Source organism: Dama dama, chromosome 11, assembly GCF_033118175.1.
Source record: "Dama dama isolate Ldn47 chromosome 11, ASM3311817v1, whole genome shotgun sequence".
NCBI lineage: Eukaryota > Metazoa > Chordata > Mammalia > Artiodactyla > Cervidae > Dama > Dama dama.
The window spans coordinates 38187852-38205138 of record NC_083691.1 but is presented as its reverse complement, the minus strand read 5'-3'; the positions used below and the strand labels follow the sequence as shown (position 1 = coordinate 38205138).

Here is a 17287-nt window from a genome sequence, read left to right as displayed (position 1 = left end):
ACATTTATTTCTCACATTTTTAGAGGCTGGGAAGTCCAAGATCAAGGCACCAGCAATTCTGGTGTCTGATAAGAGCCCACCTTCTCACATGTAGACAGCCGTCTTCTCGCTGTGTCCTAACATGGTAGAAGGTAAAAGGGAACTCTCTAGGCCTCTTTTATAAGAGACTAATACCACAACATTGGGGATTAGATTTCAACTTATGAACTTTGAGGAGACATAAACATTCCTGTCTACAGCACCACCCTACTGATGACCATTGTTAATATTTATCCTTAATCCTTCTCTCAACGAAATTCACCATATCTGAATCTCAAGCCAGTACTCCTCACTCTGACCCAAACATATTCCATGTTATCAACACCACCAGCCTTCTGTTTAAAATGCAATCACATTAATATTCACAGCAAAGTGTTTTTTTCCCTCCATCTGTGACCAAAGAACCCAAGCTTCTCGCTAAGTCTTTTGCAATAATCTTTGAATGTCTTTGGAAGGGCCTAGGAACTGGCTTATAAAACCATTCCTCGTCTAAGCAGGGAAATATTCTATTCTCATTTCTTTTTTTTTTTTTTCCCATTTCTTGGTACAGCTGCTGTCACTGACCTCTGTCGACATCTCCAGTGCTGCCTCTTAGGTCTGGGCGGAAGGGACTGGGAGCCCACCGCCCACGGTGCTGTAAGCTGAGCAGTCCCCACACTTGCCACCCCTCCACGGAGCGTGTGCCCTGGGCAGGCGCTGCTCTCTCAGCCCCAGGGGTTCAGAGGAAACAGGAAAGTGTGTCTCCCCCCGTAGTTTGTTGTCAGTTGTTCTCAATGCTGCAACGTTTGCTCTGGTTTCTTCGAAAAAGTGTAGCGAGACACTTTGCTTCTGTCCTTTCTGCTCACAACTCCCACTCACCACCCTGAGGCCTGAAGCCTGAGCCCTTTGGAGACTGGGCTGGGGGCAAATCTGAGCTCCTCCCGTCTAGGACTTGTTGGGTGTGACCATGTCCCAGTTCCCTCTTTCCTGAGCTTTCTATCTCCTTCAGCTTTGTCCTTTTCTTCCTGCCAACATGCCACAGAAGGATCATGTCTAAATCCCAGCTGGGAACTGCTCAAAACCCTCCCACCAAGGAATCTCTGAGATTCTTGCAAAAATTCCACCCTTGCCCTTAGGCCCTTCTCAGGGAGGAGGCCCAAGACAGAGGTCAATTTCCCTGCCTCTGAGCTCGGAGAATGATGTTCCAATAATAATGATGCTCCAATAATAGGCTCCCTTGAGGGGAGTCTTGCTCCCTTCACTAGCCCTGCTCCTTCCACCCTAGAAGGAGTCTCCCCTAACTGTACTCATCACGCCTGCCTCTCTGCAGCCTCAGGGATGAGTCGATAGGCCCCGAACCCCAGATCTGCGGGTCTGGGTGGACAGGCTCACCAGCTGAGGGCGGTGACTGCCCAGAGCTTACTCTCTGGCTCCCTGCCTACTCATGGCTCTCAACTTCCCCAGGGGTCAGGAGTGGGGCCCCTTGTCCTGCCAAGAATGTGCTGCTCCTCTTCTTCCTACTCCTGCCTGAGGTAGAAGGACCATCCTCACAGTTTAAGCTGTATCTCTGCGGTTATTCCTATGAAGCGGCTTCATTGGCCTCATCCAGTGGGTGCTATTCACCTGGGCATCAAACTCAACATTCAAAAAACTAAGATCATGGTATCTGGTCCCATCACTTCGTGGCAAATAGATGGAGAAACAACGGAAACAGTGACAGACTTTCTTGGGCTCCAAAATCATTGCAGATGGTGACTGCAGCTGTGAAATGAAAAGACACTTGCTCCTTGGAGGAAAAGCTATGACAAACCAAGACAGTCTATTAAAAAGCTCTAACTGAAAACCACTGATTTAGACTAATCATTATGGAAGCCTTGAAACTAAATAAGGAATATATTCCTTAAAACTGAAGGATCTTTTTAATGGCTACTTAAACAGGAAACGACTACTGTTGGCAGGAAAGATGTCAATGGGGAATGGGGATTAGGTAGTTGGTGGATTGTTTTGTTTTGTTTTTGCTGTAGAGATTGGAAAATTCTGATCAACAATAGATGAGGAGGAGGAGCGGCCAAGACGATGGAGTAGGAAGACCCTGTGGCTCACTTCCTTCTACAGGCACATCAAAAGTTACAACTATGTACAGAGCAACTGTTGATGAGAATGATCTGAAGACTAGCAGAAAACATCCTTCTGGTGCTGGGAAAACTAGGCAGCTACATGGGAAAGAATGAAATTAGAAGATTTTCTCACATCATACATGAAAAAAGAAAAAAAAAAACCCTCTCAAAATGGGTTAGAGGCTTAAACATAAGACCTGAAAGTATAGAACTCCTAGAAGAAAATATAGGCAGAACACTTTGCTTATAAATCATAGCAATATTTTTGGATGTCTCCTAAGGCAAAAAAAAAAAAAAAAGGAAAAACAAAAATCAATAAAAGGGGCTTATTTAAACTTAAAAGCTCTTGCACTGCAAAGGGGACCATCAACAAAACAAAAAGAGAACCTACTAAATGGAAGAAAATATTTGTAAATGATGCGGTTGAAAATTGGTTAATATCCACAGTATATAAACAACTCAATGTAGAAAAAACATTTTAAAAATGGGCAAAAGACCTAAATAGATATTTTACCAAGGAGGATATGCATAGCCCAACTAACACATGAAAAAATGCTCAATATTGCTAATCATCAAAGAAATGCAAATCCAAACCACAGTGAGATATCACCACACACCTATAAGAATGGCTGTCATTGAAAATACCACAAATAACAAATGTTGTTGTGGTGAAAAACGAACACCTTGTACATTGTTGGTATGGATACAAATTACTGCAGCCACTATAAAGAAAAACAATATGACGTTTTCTCAAAAAACTAAAATAAAATTACCATATGATCCATCAATTTCACTCCCAGGTATATAGCTGAAAAAAGCAAAATGTTAATTCTAAAAGACTTATGCACCCATATGTTCACTGCAATGTTAATTTCAATAACCAAGATATGAAAGCAACCTAAGTGTCCACCCGTAGATGAATATAAAAATAAGATGTATATATGCACAATGGAATAAGTGGAATGGATACACACACACACACAATGGACTATTAGCCATAAAAATATTGACGCTTGCCATTTGCAACAACTTGGATGGACCTAGAGGATATTAGTCTACATGAAATAGTTCAGACAGAGAAAGACAACCACCATATATTTCCACTTACATGTGGACTCAAAATATAGAACAAAAGAACAAACAGAACAGACTCATAGGTACAGAGAACAAACAGGTAGTTGCCAGAGGGTAAAGGAGTAGAGGGATGAGTAAAATAGTAAGTAGTTACGGGAGATGAAGAGGTACAAACTTCAGTTACAAAATTAAGGTACACTATTAGGATTATAGTCATTTATAATGCAGTATCTTTGATGACAGGTGGTAGCTAGACTTATGGTGACCATATTATAATGCACAGAAATATCAAACCACTATCTTGTGCACTTGGCACTAACAGCGTTGTAGGCCAATTACACTTCAATTAAACTGACAGGCACATGCCTAAAAGGAGTGAGTCAAATATAAGCTACAAGGAAGCTGGGGCTCCATTAGATGTTCTCCAGAAAGAGTCCCTTTGTAAGGTCTGGAGAGGGAAGATATTAATTCTGTTTTCATTTTTGTTTATCTCAAGATATTTTATAATTTCCCTTTGACTTCTCCCTGAACTCAGTGGTTGCTTGAGTGTATGTTGTTTAATTCCCATGTACTTGTGAATACTTTCCTCTTGTTATTGATTTCTAGTTTTATTCCATTGTGGTTGGGAAAGATATTTGGAATGATTTCAATCCTCTTAAATTTGTTAAGACTTCTTTTCTGGTTTAGCATGATCTACCCTACAGAATGTTCCATGAGTGCTTAGGGAGAATCTGTTTTTGCTACTGTTGGGTGGAATATTCTGTATATGTTGCCAGGCTTGTTCAGTTTACAGTTTTCAAGTCTGCTGTTTTCCTTATTGATTTTCTGTGAATGATCTATTATTAAAAGTGGGGTATTGCAGTCCCCCATGATTATTATATTGCTATCTACTTCTTCCTTTAGATCTGGTGATGTTTGCTTTTTATGTTTAAGTGCGCTGACATTGAGTGTACATAGATTTATAATTGTTTTATCTTCCTGGTAATTTAAAGTAAAGCTAGTTTGAAATTAGAATTAAGAGTCCTTTCCTCTCTGATGATGACATAAGGAAGATGGAGACCTTGGGGCTCACAGTAATGTTGGTTTTACCACCATGGAGAAAGCTAATGCAAGATGCTGAGGCTGACATGTAGAGAGAAAGAGTGTTGAGAGTGGAAAAAGATAGTCTGGTCACCTTCAAGCACCTAGTTCTGGCCAACCAAAACCAGAATATACCTATCTTCCTTTGGTAGATGAGGCAATAAATTCCCACCTCTCCACTCCCACCTGTTATTTCGATTTGGGTGCCATCATTTGCAAACATTAAGGGACCAGCTAATATACTCTACTTTTATTTGACACTTTATTATACACTCTTTACTGCTGTTATCAAGTGGTTTTATATAAATGACTCATTGCCTAACAAGAAAATAACTTTCTTTACTATGGTAGTTTTGCCAGCATATCTATCCTGGTGCTAATGGTTATTAAGGAGTAGATGTTAGAAATAGGAGCAATTGACGATAGAAATTCTTGCTAAAGTAGTTCCTCTTTGTTCTGAACTTGCATTCGCTGACCAGTCCATATGAGAATTTAATTATATGCGCTGGAAATTTGCCCACCTTTTGCAATTTATATGAAATGTTAGAAATTGTTTTCCTCCTACATTGACTTGATACTCCCAATCAAGTCCTCACTCCTGTAAAACTTTTCAGGAATATGTATCTCTCTCTAGGTGATGGGTGTTTCTCCCTCTCTCTCTCCACACTCTGCGATGAAATATGTCATGATAGTGTTTATTACAGTTGAGTCTACCAATCTGATGAACTAAAAGTTATATAAATGGCCCTCGAAGTTGGGGACTTTGTCAGAAGGTATACTTGATATCACAAACTTTATATATAAAGTTTGCATCATCTGATCAGGCAAGCTGTCTTTAAAGAGTATAAATAAACTATCCCTCTCATCAGGTGGAAGTTACTGTCACCTGAGCCCCTGCTCTACCTAAGCTACTTCAATGTGTTGGATGGAGAGATGGGCAGCTGGTTTAAGTGACAGATGCAAAAGTGGAGACTTGCACATAACTGACCAGCCTGTATGTAACTCACCTATATTATCTGGGAATTTTCACACTATGCACTTTATTTGAAATCCTGGCAATTTCTTTCATATATTGATGTAAACATCGTTTGACTTCCCTTTGTGGTTTACAAAAACAAACACGCAGATATCTATAAATATACTAGTCATGTTTTACTAGTGAATCTCCAAATTAGTTGGGGCATTAAGAAAGAATTTAATTTGGCTGTTGAGTGGAAACCAAGGGTGTATTTCTTTAAAAAGATGAAACCAGTGTGCTGAATGCCTTACACGTGAACATCTGCACAGACAGAAATTCCCAAGATGCCCAGCAGCCCAGCCTTTGCACAGGCTTCAGCACCAGTATTATCTGAAAAGGGGGAAATTTTTGAAAGAAAGAGAATGAAGACGTTAGCAAATTAAATTTAATTTAGCAAACCAATGCCCTTTTGTAAATGTCTTGATGAGGGATTGCACATGTAATTTCATGTTGCCCAAGATTTCAGCTATACTTGTAAAGAATAATCATATATTAGCTTAAATAAGACTAACAATTCCTGGAAGTACTCTCTGGCTCAGCAGATGCCATGGCATTTTGCATTGATGGCATGCCAGTGTGCCTTTACTTGTAAGTACTAATGACCTTATTAAAAGAAAAATATCTTAACACCTGGGCAATAGAAAGGTAATAAGTGCCAATTCTTTTCTTCTTTATCTACCTCCCACTACTCTGAGGAATTTTTCTTGTTGCCTTCATTGTCTGTGATCCAGCCTCTCTTTCACTCTGGCCACTCTTAATACTTGGGCATATTTAGCAAATTTTGTGTAAAAATACCAGGAATGACCACAGTGACATAGGTTAACTGGATAAATCAGAGTTTATATTCCCCGTCTGTCAGTCCACTTTGCCTGCTCTTTCTTGGGCCAATCTTATCCTAAATTCTGATTGCTCTTTAACTTTTTTGAGAAACAATTGACAAATATATTTGTATATATTTAAAATGTAAAATATATTGGGACTCCCCTGGTAGCACAGTGGTAAACAAACCACCTTCAATGCAGGAAACTCAGGTTCAATCCCTGGGTCAGGAAGATACCCCTGAGAAGGAAATGGCTACCCACTCCAATATTCTTGCCTGGAAAATCCCATGAACTCGGGAGCCTGGCGGGCTATGGTACATTGGGTTGCAAAGAGTCAGACATGACTTAGTGACTAAACCACCACCAAAGTGTACAATATGATAATTTGATATACAGAAACATTATAGAAGGTTAAAATAACACATCCAGCACTTCACATAGTTAACCGTTTTGTGTTTGTGTGGTAGAAATTCTTAATCTCTACCGTCAGCAACTTTTAAGTATGCAATACTATATTATTAACCAGAGTTACCATGCTGTACTGTGCTCAGTCGCTCAGTCATGTCTGACTCCTGGAGACCCTATGGGCTATAGCCCGCCAGGCTCCTCTGTCCATGGGATTTTCCCAGGCAAGAATACTGGAGTGGGTTGCCATTTCCTACTCCAAAGGAATCTTCCCAACCTTTGGACCGAACACACATGTCCTGTGTCTCCTGGTGGATTCTTTACCACTGAGCCACCAAGGAAGCCCTATACTATACTTTGGAGAATCCAATAGTTTTCCCTTGGTGCCAAAGGAATCTTTTTTTTTATTCCATCCTCTATCATAATGAATTAACTTCTCCACCAGATCATGTGTTCCTTGGGGGTAGAGTTTTACCCATTTCTGTATCTCCCCCAATATTTAGAAGCATTTCCACACATGAAAGATATTTAAATCCCCAAATAAACCCAATTGAGTCATGTTTCATGTTTATTTGTATCTCACACAGCACTTAACAGAGTGCCTGACATATTGGAGCAGTCAGAAAATATTTGGTAAAGGAAAGATTTATTGGTACTTACGTGTCTTATCTGCCACTTCCCCCTGATATAAGGGGACATGTTCGCAAAGCTGCCTGATGGGTGATCCAAACAGGAACCAATCCACATTTGTGATCAGAGACTTCAGTGGGTTGTACTTGACCCAGATGTATTTGTCAGAAAACATGCTGTTCAAAGCCTAGATCAGTACGACAGAGTGGAATAAGATGAAATAAATTGATATAATCTGGTGTACCTTATTCTACATTGTGGCTTTTTCTCTTTCAAATTATTGAACAGAAGGAGGTCAGGGATCTCAAGACATCATCTCTCCTGACCACTTGGTCTATAGAGAAGCCTCGTTATTATCAGTGTTGTTTTGCAGTTAATGATAATGAAACCTAGAGAGGGTGAATCCTGTGCCCAATGAGAAGACACAAAAGGAGAATTAAACCTCAAGTTCCTAGCCTCACACAACGCTTGCTTGTTCTCATTATATTGTATTTACTTGCACCATTGTGTTATTGGATATCATAACTTCATTCATTTTTCCTCCCAATCATGAAAAGAGCAGTTAGTCCTTTCTACAAAGACACTGGCATTTATGGTAGGTTTTTAAATTTTTAATTGTTATTTTTACTTTCTAAGGAAGTAAATGGTTTGCCTGAGGACACATATCTAGGGCTGAGCAGAGGCAACCTTTGTATTATAAGTTCTTATAACTGGGAGCTGCATAGTGGAGCTCAAGCTAAGAGATATATTCCTGCTCTAAAATCAATGAATATGAAAATGCTTTAAAGTGGAGAGTACCGTATCCTTATCCCTTACCCTCTTCATTTCTCCATGGATCCCATATTTTCTGGCTCAAGAACAGGGAATACTTAAGGCTACTCCAGAATTACCTTCCTCTCAAAGATGTACCGTTTGAGTTGGTCCAGAGCAGGGATGGCTTTGTGGTCCATCTTCAGGATGTAGCAGGCTCTTCTGGAGAGCACCCTGAGTGCAATGTAGCCCTGAAGCAGCAAGATCACAGTTACTGCCCCTCCCAGTTCCTGAATTTAGTGAGTACAGCCCTTCAGGAAAGCTTCAAACATACACAGTAAGATTTTCAAGCTGCGATCCATTCTATCCATTTGACTTCTTTTACCTCGTCATTTCACTTTTTCACTTGTCATTTCTACCTCTAAATTTGTGTAAACTCTTGATGTGTGCCTCACTTTTCATGTTTTGGTTTTGCAGTTTGGGGTTTGAAAGGTCAAGGAGAAATTGCTCTTTGTCTTTCTCTATTGATTTTGTTCTGCCGCTTCCTCAATTTGGAGTAAATACAGTATTCTTTAGACCTGTGCTTTCAAATATGTTAATTACCAGCCACAAGTTTCCATTTACATTTAAAGTCAAATTAAATAAAATTTAAAGTGTACTTCCTCCATCACATATTTTCAAGTGCTCTGTAACCACAAGTGATTAGTAGCTTCCCTATTGGAAAATGCAGATACAGAGCATTTCTACCATTGCAGAAAATTCCACTGGACAGTACTGCTTTAGAAGATCTCAACATATTCACACCACCCTCACGCTCCACATATACATGTTTCATTGACTCTCCTCTCCCCTCTTTACCATCTTCTCTTCATCTTTTCTCCACCTCAAACCCAAGCTGGCTGCATAAGGATGGAATGGAGGAAGTTGGGATTGGAAGAACAATGGAGTTTGAAGACCTTGGAGCCAAAAGGAACCTTCTTGAATATTCATCTGGAGTGGAATTTTCTATGCATAGTTCTAAATAATTATTCAGCATATAAGATTGTATATAATGCAAATCTTTCTAGTCCCTAATTTTCAGTTCTCATTAATTTCCAGTTCCTAAAATCCAAAAATCAACTGAAGCCAAGCCTGATGAGAATGGAAGAGGCTTAAACCAACTTCTCACCATGCTACTTTTTAAAGATACTTTTGGGATTTCCCTGACACCTGCTTAAAAAGAATTTCAGCACAACTCCTTGAAAACTAAGACTCAATGCTTTCAAATGTGTCATCGAACTCCCAATAACAGTGGGACAGAGGCAGGGACGAGGTTTCTACAAGAAAAGCAAGTTCAAATGCCCAGTGCCATAGACTATGGACTGCTTATATCCACAGTGCATAACTCCCTCCATAGATAAAAGCAGGTTTGTCACCCAGATGGAACAAATGGAAAACAAACACATAAATGAATGAATCAAGGATGGAATAAGTTTTCTGAGCAGGTTTCTGAGATTTATTGTTAATTCCAGTAATTGAAACTTGGAAATAGCATAATGTTTTTAAGTTAACATGCTTTAATTCTTCCAAAAGTATAATTTTTTCATATCCTATATAGTTGTTCAGGATTTCTGCTATTTTGTGACTGCTTGTTTCATGATTGCTCTCTTTCTGCAGAATTCTTTGTATTAGAAGAAGCCCTACTTCACTCACACCTTTGACGAATATTTTTGAGAGCCTGTGTGCCAGGCCTTGCCCTGGGTTTTAGTCACTCTTCTAGGCACTTTCTGAGCCTGTAGTGAGCCAACATCATCATGCTTCCTACCTGAAAAGATCAAGCCAATTTGTATATTTCCTGTCTCATCAATTTTTTAATTAGAAATGGGAAAAGAAGAAGTAAGGAAATTCTGAAAGAATTACAAGGATAGATCCTGGAATTCAAATGCATGATAAATGGTTGTCCCTCCACCCTGTAGAAGTCCACTGTTGAAGAATATAAAATATTGCTGCTTACGTGTTTATAGTCAAAAATGGTGGTAGAGGAACATGATCCTGCATGGATGTTAATGATGGCAGCATTTTTTTCATTGTCAATTGTCATCGTCTCCTGAATTTGGCCACCTTTGTCAGTTGGGCTGATGATGTTATAAACCTAGATTGACAAAGACATAATGGTGTTTTCACAAACCATGTGCTTTTGAAAGGCAACCCTCCCGGCAAAGTAAAGCCTTCTATTGCTTTGAACAAGAGATTGAACATTGAGATGTTGCCACTGGCATCCCAAACCAAAAGCCCATGCTAAAATAAGAATGCAAAGGTCTTCCTCTTAGTTCACTGCATTATATATGGGCAAAGCAATGACATCACAAGAGAAATAAAATTGACCACATTTTAAAGCAAAGGGTTATATTTTTAAGGTATTGTGGTTGGAAGAAATAGTCAGCCTCATTGTTTCTGTTACTGGTTATTTCTGGGATGTCATCCCACGTACAGGGCATGTGGACTCTCTGCTGTCCTTCAGATTATCTTGTGTCTTCTTTTTCCTCTCCCAATATCTCTAGGATATAATATCTGTAGTGAACTAACTCACCTCATTTCCCAAAGATTGTGTCCCAAAGAAGGCCAGTGCCCCCACAAATACCACCTGAAAAACAGACCAGTCACATCCATTCATAACAGGGCTGTCATTTGGAGTTGGGGTGACATAGGACATGACAAGCACAGATATCTCAGAAAACATATACTTGAAGACACTGGTGGGAGGTCATGGATGGTCAACAGTCCATTTCCAAAATGTGCCAACACTCATTCATTTGACAGGCATTTGGTGAGTTTTTGCTAATTTTCAGATGAGTTCTCCCTTTGTTACCAAATTCCTGACCCTTCCCAACAACACAACCTTCTAGAAAGAATATGCCAGAAAAATATTTGGGGGAAATACAAGATGCCTTTTGGTGTTAAAAGTAATAATAATAATAATAAATTTTTTAAACAATACTTGAGAGAGATGAGCAGTAAGAAAGGGCTCATTTTACTCAGAGGAGGACCCTGGAGGTATTCACAGTGGCTTTGGTAGTCAGGCATCAAGTTGTGCTTTTTGGTTTAAAAAATTATTTAATTCCTTGAGATAAAGAGAGTAAGACAGATTTAAAATAGATTCATGGGTGATAGGGGTACCCATGTATTCCTAAGGGAAACTATGAAAATCAGATTGTGGAGGCACAAATAACTGAGGCTGACATCAAAGAGAAAGTCCACATTCCCATTAGATACCATCAGACAAGTGCTGGGCCAGCAGAATGCGAGGCTGACCCAGGGCACTGCTGGCATCCTGCTGCAGTTGTACAGGGTCTCATTCAATAAGCTGAGCCTGGTCTTGTGTTCCCTGTTCTGAACATCACAGGGCACTGCACTGTCTTTGGGACTGCTGATGGAGAGACTCTTCAGGAAGGCGGGTATTTTTAGTACCTGTCAGTGAGGCTTCAGAGAAGGCAATGACAACCCACTCCAGTACTCTTGCCTGGGAAATCCCATGGACGGAGGAGCCTGGTAGGCTGCAGTCCCTGGGGTCACAAAGAGTCAGACATGACTGAGCAGCTTCGCTTTCACTTTTCACTTTCACGCACTGGAGAAGGAAATGGCAACCCACTCCAGTATTCTTGCCTGGAGAATCCCAGGGATGGAAGCCTGGTGGGCTGCCATCTATGGGGTCGCACAGAGTCGGACACGACTGACGTGATTTAGCAGCAGCAGCAGCAGTGAGGTTTTCCTACTTCCCTTTGCATCTCATCAATAATATTTCTGTCCTGGTGACTGTGGGTAGAATGTCTAACATGGACCTAAGGGCAGACGTCCAACCTGTCTACTCGCATACAGAAAACCTCGGCTCCAAGGCCAGCTCTAGTAACCTCTGACACTCCTACGTGTTCTGTATAATGGGTCAAGTACAGAAGCTTGAGTTAGATGGTTGGAGGGCTGAGCATCTTAGTGAAATGATTAAAGAGTCAGGAAATGTCCCCTGCCCCCCAAATAGCCACCCACCCAACAATGTGACTAATACCCCACGGTCCCAGGTGTGCATTTTGGGGTTAGATCTCTTTTGGAAAATCAAGAGATCCTGGGAGAAGGAATTGGTTAAATTGACAATGTTTAACAGCTTATGGGGAGGTACTTATATTACTCTCTCCTTCAACAACTCAGTGAGAATAAGGGGTAGAGGCTGAGGGGAAGGAGCTCCATGCTGCAATAGAACATAGTTCACTGTCTATGGAGCGCTGCCATGTGAAGCTATGGGAGACTGGGATCAGGGCCGGGATCTGTTGGAGTGGGCACAGCAGGGTTGCTCTGCCACGATTGCTTCTGTATGTGGGGCCTAAGATGGGTAGATTTCAAGACTAAACCCCACATTTCTGGCCTGGGGAAATCATAGTCCTCTGTGTCTCAATCTCCTCACCTGTAGAATGGGGCAATACCACTCAGTTCAGTGGCTTCCCCAGTGGCTCAGCAGTAAAGAATCCGTCTGCAATGCAGGAAATGCAGGAGACACAGGTTCAATACCAGGGTCAGGAAGACCCCCGAGAGTAAGAAACCCACTCCAGTATTCTTGCAGGGAGAATCCCAAGGACTGAGGAGCCTGGCAGGCTCTGGTCCATAGGGTCACATGAGGTTCAGACAGAGCAGAAGGAACTGAGCATAGCGCACATACACTTGTTGCAGTGAATAGATGAAGTGATTCATGTGAATGTTCAGCATAAGGCCTAGCATGCACTTGGGAAATGACAGATTTTTTTTATTATTGATATTATTATTATTACTTTTGACCATACCTCATGGCATGCAGTATCTTAGTTCCCCAGCCAAGGATTGAACTTGTGCCCCTTGTAGCCGAAGCACAAAGCCTTAGCTATTTGACCACCAGGAAAGTCCCTGATATTATTATTTTCAAATCACTATTTCCCTTTTAGATGGTAAATATAGTTATCCTAAAATGCCCTCCAAATTTCACAATAAGGAATTATTATTAAAATATTACAAATTAAAATTCCCTCGATATTCCCCATTTTTTTCATTGTATTTTCCTATTAAACATCTCAAGAAATAGATAAAGGACAAATAAATATGGACAAATTAATATTTGACATTATTCCTGCCAAAGACAGCATTAATTCAATCAAGAAACTTAGAAGAATGCAGTATTTGTCTAAGACCCCTGAAAACCAACACACATTGGATGTGAACATTCTCTGCAAGCAGTAACCATAAGAGTATAAAGAAATTTAAACAAATACTCACAAAGATTTTCATTTTGCCTGAAAAGAAGAAACTTCTGGAGCAAGTGAGGCTGCCCAGTGCAACTTCTACCTTTATATCGGATTTCAGGTGCAGAAATCTCTGTCCAGAATGATCACTTTGAAAAAGGCCATGTTCCTATCAATGCCACACCCCAGCAAACTCCTTTATCAGGATTAAGACACAACCACATAACATAATATCAGAGAAGTTCATTACTCAATAGTGAAAATTCGTCACTTGGTCACTCTGTAAATATCGCCACTTATCTACTCTCTGTTGCATTTGTGATTTCAATGTCCACCCTTTAAAAATATTGCAAGATCCTGTTCTACACAAATATCTCATGGTCATGTATATCTAATACTATATTCCTAAATCTCACCTGTTAGTAAAGTCCACCCTTAAGACATGAGTTGGGCCCCACTCAGTGTCTTTTCATCCCTGCCCTGCTTGTTGAATTTTCCATCCAAGAGTTGGATATGAGCCTAGAGCTGAGGGTAGTGTCTGCGGACATGTTGTAAGAAAAAGCCATCTTAGGACTTCTTTTCTCCTCTCTTACAGAGTTGGTGCTAGTTTCCAGAAATCCATGAAGAACAAGTCTCAGAGATCCCTCTGCCCAATTACCAGCATTAACCAATTTTTTATGTTTAAACTTTACCCAAAACTCCATCACAACTATGCCTTATATAGTTCTTGTTATCTTGATGTACACTGAGAAGTTCTCAGACTGAAAAAATAGAGAGAATAAAGATGATACAGGTAATTTTTATAATTCTACCATCAGAAATGGCTAGCTAGTATCAGGGTGGGATCTTGAACTCAGATGTGGGGAAATACAAAAGCAAATAGCACCTGTAAATGGCAGAATTGTTCAACATGGAAAATTACTACAGTAAGCAAAGAAAAAACATAAATGATGTTCTTGTTCTAGAGCTGGAAAGACTTCTTAGCCAGTAACTATTTAAAACTTGAGCTTTTAAAAAGCAGACTTTTGGGCAATTTGGGAGTTACCTAGTTCATTGGAATTCCCCTACCTTGGCTGTTCAGCTGCGTTGGATGTAAAATGGCCTTTTCATTTAATCTTTCTAAGATAGCAACAGCAAGAAGGGTTACAGTACATCTGCAATTTCCTCCCATATCTGGCTCCAAAATCCCCCCTAAAATCACACAGTAGATATTAGAATTAAAGGTATTATACTCTACCCTTTAATGTGTCCCCTGTCCCCTCAAGAGTTCTGAGTCTGTATGTCTAATAATGACAATAGTTAGCATTAATAGGGGTTTCTCTGGTGGCTCAGGATGGTTAAGAATCTGTCTGCAATGCAGGAGACACCTGTTCAATCCCTGGGTTGGGAAGATCCCTTGGAGTAGGAAATGGCAACCCACTCCAGTATTCTTGCCTGGGAAATCACATGGACAGAGGAGCCTGGTGGGCTACAGTCCATGGGGTCACAAAGCATCAGACATGACTAACACTTTCACTTTAGTATTAATGGAGCGCCTAATATGTTCTATCACTTCCTAAGAATTTGCATATATTAATTCATTTGGTCCTCACAACAATCCTATGGGTTACTTTCTAATCATGTTTCATTTTACAAATAAGAAAACTAAGGTGCAGAAAAGTCAACTTTTAAGGACACAAGTGGGGGTTAGAGCACAATCTGACATCACATTGTGTCACCAGAGTCCACACTGGTAACAAGTGCTATCTGTCCTCTAATTGGGTGCTAAGTATAACTTCTTGCCTTTCTGAGATGGAGGCATTAGCAAGGAGCCTTCTGATTCCAGAAAGTTTCATGACAAAAAGATAGACTTGGAAATAGGCCTAACCCACAACTCAAGGGTAGAACTTTTAAATAGGGTGAATGAGACACTGTATTTATAAAAGCTATTAGAAATAAAATCCAAGACTCAACTGCCTACCTCCCCAATGAGAGTGTGAAGTTGCTGACATGGAAGTGTCTCCTTCTGGCCTTACCCACACCTTGGACACTTCTTCTGTGGGTCCGAAAAGGGGCACAGCCACATGGACTCTTAAGCTTCCCTGGGTGATTCTAATTGAAAGAGCTGTTTCAAATCCTGTCCAAACTCCTCCTGAGGAAAATAGGATCCAAATAGGTTAAGAAACTCGGCCAAGGTCATATATAGATACAGTTAGTGACAAAGATAAGACTTTTTCTTGCTATTCTATTGTTCAGACTAAATAGTAAATCCACTCCCTTACTGATTTTGTTAGTTTTCCTTACATAAGTTTGAGCTTATTTTAACTATTACCCTTTTAATGACACCTACATCCCCTATTTTTGCAGTTTTTCTTTCTCTCTCTCACACACACACACACACATGAACATAATTCTGTAACTCATTTTTTTAATTTGCCAGGCATTTACGTTTGGATATACTATAATATATGAGACTCAATACATCTAAAACAAAATTTGCTACATTCTTTCCCTCAAAGCAGCCTTTTTTCTGGACACTGTTATTTCTGCTGACAATTTCCCCCAGGTGTTCAGGCTCACCTTGTGGTTATCCTTGCTTTTTCTGCCATTTTTCCTCTGTAATGCCTAGCCCACTTGTGTCTTTCTTTTCAATCTATGAGCTCAAACTCCATTTTCTCATTCTCACCACCACACACTGTCCCTGGCACAATGACTTTAAGTAACCAGAATTGCTGCCCTAGCTACTATAACAGGAAACACCTAAATCTCAGTGATTTGACAACATAAACTTTTATTTCTCATTCACGTAAAGGCCAATGCAGATGACTTCATGGACAATGGCTCTCCTCCAACGGATGACTTATGGCTTCCAGCTTCTTTCTTATGTAGCTTCCCCATCTTCAAATGTAGTTTCATGGTTATCCTGGCAGCAAGAAACCAGCAGTTGAGAGTTTAGATCAACAGCATGAAGAAAACACATCTTCTTTTAGCTTCTTCAGAATGAAAATGACTACATCCATTCATTATCCATTAGTAAGGACCTGCCACAGTTCATATCTAGACGTGAGGGGAATGAAGCTTAGCTCTGTGCCAGAAAGAGGAAGCCAGTCTTTGGGCATAAGAGAAAAGGCCAAAATTGTCTCCATGTTTCCAGATTTTCCATTGTTCCATCCTCAGAACCAATTAATTCAAGACTTAAAGGCACCATATTGCTTAAGTTGCTCTTGTTTTCAAAGACTTTCTAAAATTCTCCAGCAACTGTAGGCTAAAATTGAATACTGTTAGCTTGGCAATGGCACCCCACTCCAGTATTCTTGCCTGGAGAATCCCATGGATGGAGGAGCCTGGTGGGCTGCAGCCCATGGGGTCGCTAAGAGTCAGACACGACTGAGCGACTTCACTTTCACTTTTCACTTTCATGCATTGGAGAAGGAAATGGCAACCCACTCCAGTGTTCTTGCCTGGAGAATCCCAGGGACGGGGGAGCCTGGTGGGCTGCCGTCTATGGGGTCGCACAGAGTCGGACACGACTGAAGTGACTTAGCAGCAGCAGCAGCAGCAGCAGCTTGGCCTTTAGCTCACTATTATAGTCTCACTGCAAACTAAATTTCTCAAGTAGTATGAGTGAGAAATACTTAAATGAAGGAGAGAAGATGTGGTTATAGAGATAGAGAGATGTTCATTTACTCAGTTGCCACAAAAGACACTCAACTTTACTTTCCTGTCCTTTCCCTCCATGTCTTAGACTCCCCACCTTTCACCATGCTATTGTCTTTTCATATTACCTTTATATATTTTGTCTCTCTTTCTTCTTTCCTTCCTTCTTTTATTTCTCGTCTTCTTTCTGTTCTCAATGACAGTCTCCCTTATGAAAGTCACCAGATAAATATTCTGAGATGGATAGAAGAATAAATCAGACCCGATGAGTATCTGTTCTCAGAGCTTGCTATCATAAACATAAATAACTACTAAAATATAGTAAATGTTATGCACACTGTTATATATATAGAAAACAGATAACCAACAATGATGTACTGTATAGCACAGGGAACTATACTCAGTATTTTGTAGTAACCTACATGCAAAAAGACTCTGAAAAAGAATATATATATACATATATATATATATATATATGTATATATATCTGAAACACTTTGT

General features: G+C 40.2%; 1 protein-coding gene across 1 annotated transcript; it reads right to left on the bottom strand.

Moving 5' to 3' along the window:
• Positions 1–5443: 5443 nt before the first annotated feature.
• GKN2 (gastrokine 2) lies at positions 5444–13210 on the bottom strand. Its single transcript, XM_061156244.1, has 6 exons — positions 13185–13210; positions 10483–10536; positions 9907–10044; positions 8054–8164; positions 7194–7350; positions 5444–5637 (listed from the first exon to the last, which is right to left on the bottom strand). The coding sequence occupies exons 1-6, from the start codon at positions 13194–13196 to the stop codon at positions 5555–5557; spliced, it is 555 nt and encodes a 184-aa protein (XP_061012227.1). The 5' UTR covers positions 13197–13210; the 3' UTR covers positions 5444–5554.
• Positions 13211–17287: the final 4077 nt, after the last annotated feature.

Excerpts from the sequence above, each read along its gene's own strand:
- GKN2 (XM_061156244.1), bottom strand. Across the intron at positions 10,045-10,482 it reads CACAATCTTTGGGAAATGAG|GTTTATAACATCATCAGCCC; the intron begins GTGAGTTAGTTC and ends TTGTCAATCTAG. Across the intron at positions 8,165-9,906 it reads CCATTTTTGACTATAAACAC|GGCTACATTGCACTCAGGGT; the intron begins GTAAGCAGCAAT and ends TTGCTGCTTCAG.